Raw genomic sequence first — 2421 nt, forward strand, 5'->3', positions numbered from 1 at the left:
TTCATTTTGTTGATTTTAATCGCGATTCTACGTAAACATCGGTGTCCGTTTTTGGTTTTAACATTTATAACAGAGTACTAGATTTACCGCTTTTTGGCAGGTGATACTGCTGATTTAGTAATAAATACGCACGTTTCCTAAAGTTTTTATGCATTAATGAATTCATTTAAACCAAGGAAATGTTCATGAAAAGTTTGAATAAATTCTGTGCACCGGTAAAGAAGAAATTGCTAAAAATCCATAATCCGGGACCGTCAGGAGTCGGGCGTCGGGAAGACTAGATTTACCGCTTGCCGTCAGCAGAGTTGTCGTTCGTATCTCTTTCAGTGTTTATAGCAATCGCAACTTCTCGGGCCTTTCCGACAAGCGGAAAGACGACCTCGAATGTATATGGTAGACGCCATGACAACCCTCCCTTTTCACGATCTTTGAAATAAATGCACGGAGACCTTTTGTCTGTGGAATATGGAGTTTATCTTTATTCAATGTAATGATACATGTACTACCTAAAATATACTATAGAAGGGACTTTTAACTCCGTCTATCCTATATTTGAATAAACAGGAAATGTATAAATTTTTAACATCCGGTGATGTTAATACATTCGAGGTTGTTTTTTTCGACCTATGACGGAAAGACCCGAGATGATGCGATTGTGTTTATAGATGACGCTACACTAAAAATGAGTTCCATTACGAAAAACTTTTGAGGTTCTTTGTAATTTAGTTTTACTTTGAACGAAATCTAATATTCAAAATAAGATTACTTTATCATTACATTTACTTACATTTCAAATTATAACAAGCTAATTCAGAGAATTTGTGTCCCCCGCTTAGGGAAAAAAGTAAACCATGCGCAGTTCGGGGGAGGGGGGATCGAGTCGGATCCCCCTGACTGAATTATTATGCCATTATTGTAGAAGTATTACATGTATACATGTATACTGAAACAAATAAAATATGCCAATATGGATATAAAGATTTGATTTCTTATTATTATGTGTATAGAAGATCCTTTTCATATGGAATATTTATCACACTGTAATGATGATTTTATGAGTTTGTGCAAGCCAGACCTTGATATTTTTCCGCGTTTCGCTAGTATAGCGGGAAAATGTTGTATTAATGACAAGATGTTTATACGCATGTCGTGTGGATTGGTCAGAGAGTGACCAATAGAAATTGATTTTGAGGTGTAGTAGAGAACTGGTTTTTAAAAGTTGGTCACTTCTTGCCGCCGACTTAAGCGTGCAACAGCTTAATTATGGACGCCGGGGAAGTTCAACAGCAAATAAATCAGTCAATTCAACAGGCCAACAATGAGATTGTGAGTCAGTTTTCCAGTATTTTGGACAATAGACTTTCGACAGTGCAGAGAAGTATAAATGAAAATCAAAAAATTATCGCCGAGCGGCAAGAAGCAAAGTTCGAGCAAGTGTTCACAGATAATTATAAATTCAAAAAGCGCGGTAATGAAGAACAGTATAAGCACAATGTTAAAGTAATGGCAAAGCTGAAGGAGGCAAACGAAGAACTGGAAGACAACTGCATTCAAGGAGTGAGACAAAAGATAACAGAAGGTTATGACTTGATTAAACAGAGACAAAAACTAGTTAAGTTAGCAGATTCGTCATCGACTGGGTGGAGAGCTGTAGATGAATATGTAAAGAACCAAATAGCTTCGGACTCAGATGATGAAAAAAGAATTTCCAAGGCGCAAACGAGGGCAGAGAGAAAAATCAAGGACGAACGTATCAAACGTCGAAGGGATATGCGAGAGAAGTGGAGGCCCTACCCTTCTATCAACGCTACAGGAGGCAGTACTTCAACCTCTACTACGCCCGATGTATGGAGATCGGGCCAGTGCTACAGGTGTCATAAGAAGGGACACTGGAGAAAGGATTGTACAGAAAAAAACAGATGAAAAGATAAGTAGTTTTGTATTTGAATGTTTTGACACAAAGCAGTCATGCGAGACGAACACAGGTAAATAAAATTCTTTTCGTTGTTTACTTGCTAAAAATACTCATAGATCACTAGGTAACTATAAATACATTCGGTCATACCCATTCTTTATCGACTCTCGCTATAACCTCGATACACGTATATTCACGAAAAATAATGAAATTTCAGGAAAAAAGATTTATTGTCTGTTGAAATACCGATTTATGCAAGTTTAGTTAACTGAAGTATATGTGTAAATAGATATCATAAATTTGATTGTCAATTGATTAAAGGTTATAGCGAGTAGCACTCCTAAAATGGTCTTTCTTGTTATTACTTAGAATAGAATTAATTTATATTCGGACGAACAAAGTGAGGGAGAATATAATTCACCGGTAGGTAGACTGAAAGAAAATGTAGGTCAATGGCGTTCGATTGAAGCGAGCAGGTATGTCTTAAGTGTAATTGAATTTGGTTA

At 36.6% G+C, this 2421-nt stretch overlaps 1 protein-coding gene across 1 annotated transcript; it reads left to right on the forward strand.

The window, feature by feature from the left end:
* The first annotated feature begins 1094 nt into the window (after nucleotides 1–1094).
* LOC134282518 (uncharacterized) lies at nucleotides 1095–1963 on the forward strand. Its single transcript, XM_062764921.1, has one exon. The coding sequence runs from the start codon at nucleotides 1264–1266 to the stop codon at nucleotides 1921–1923; it is 660 nt and encodes a 219-aa protein (XP_062620905.1). The 5' UTR covers nucleotides 1095–1263; the 3' UTR covers nucleotides 1924–1963.
* The last annotated feature ends 458 nt before the right edge of the window (nucleotides 1964–2421 follow it).

This window comes from Saccostrea cucullata, unplaced genomic scaffold, assembly GCF_032062105.1.
Source record: "Saccostrea cucullata isolate Sc308-1 unplaced genomic scaffold, CSIRO_AGI_Scuc_v1 ctg1668, whole genome shotgun sequence".
Taxonomy (NCBI): Eukaryota; Metazoa; Mollusca; class Bivalvia; order Ostreida; family Ostreidae; genus Saccostrea; species Saccostrea cuccullata.

Coding starts and splice junctions, on each gene's coding strand:
- LOC134282518 (XM_062764921.1), top strand. CDS start 1,264: ATGGACGCCGGGGAAGTTCAACAGCAAATAAATCAGTCAATTCAACAG.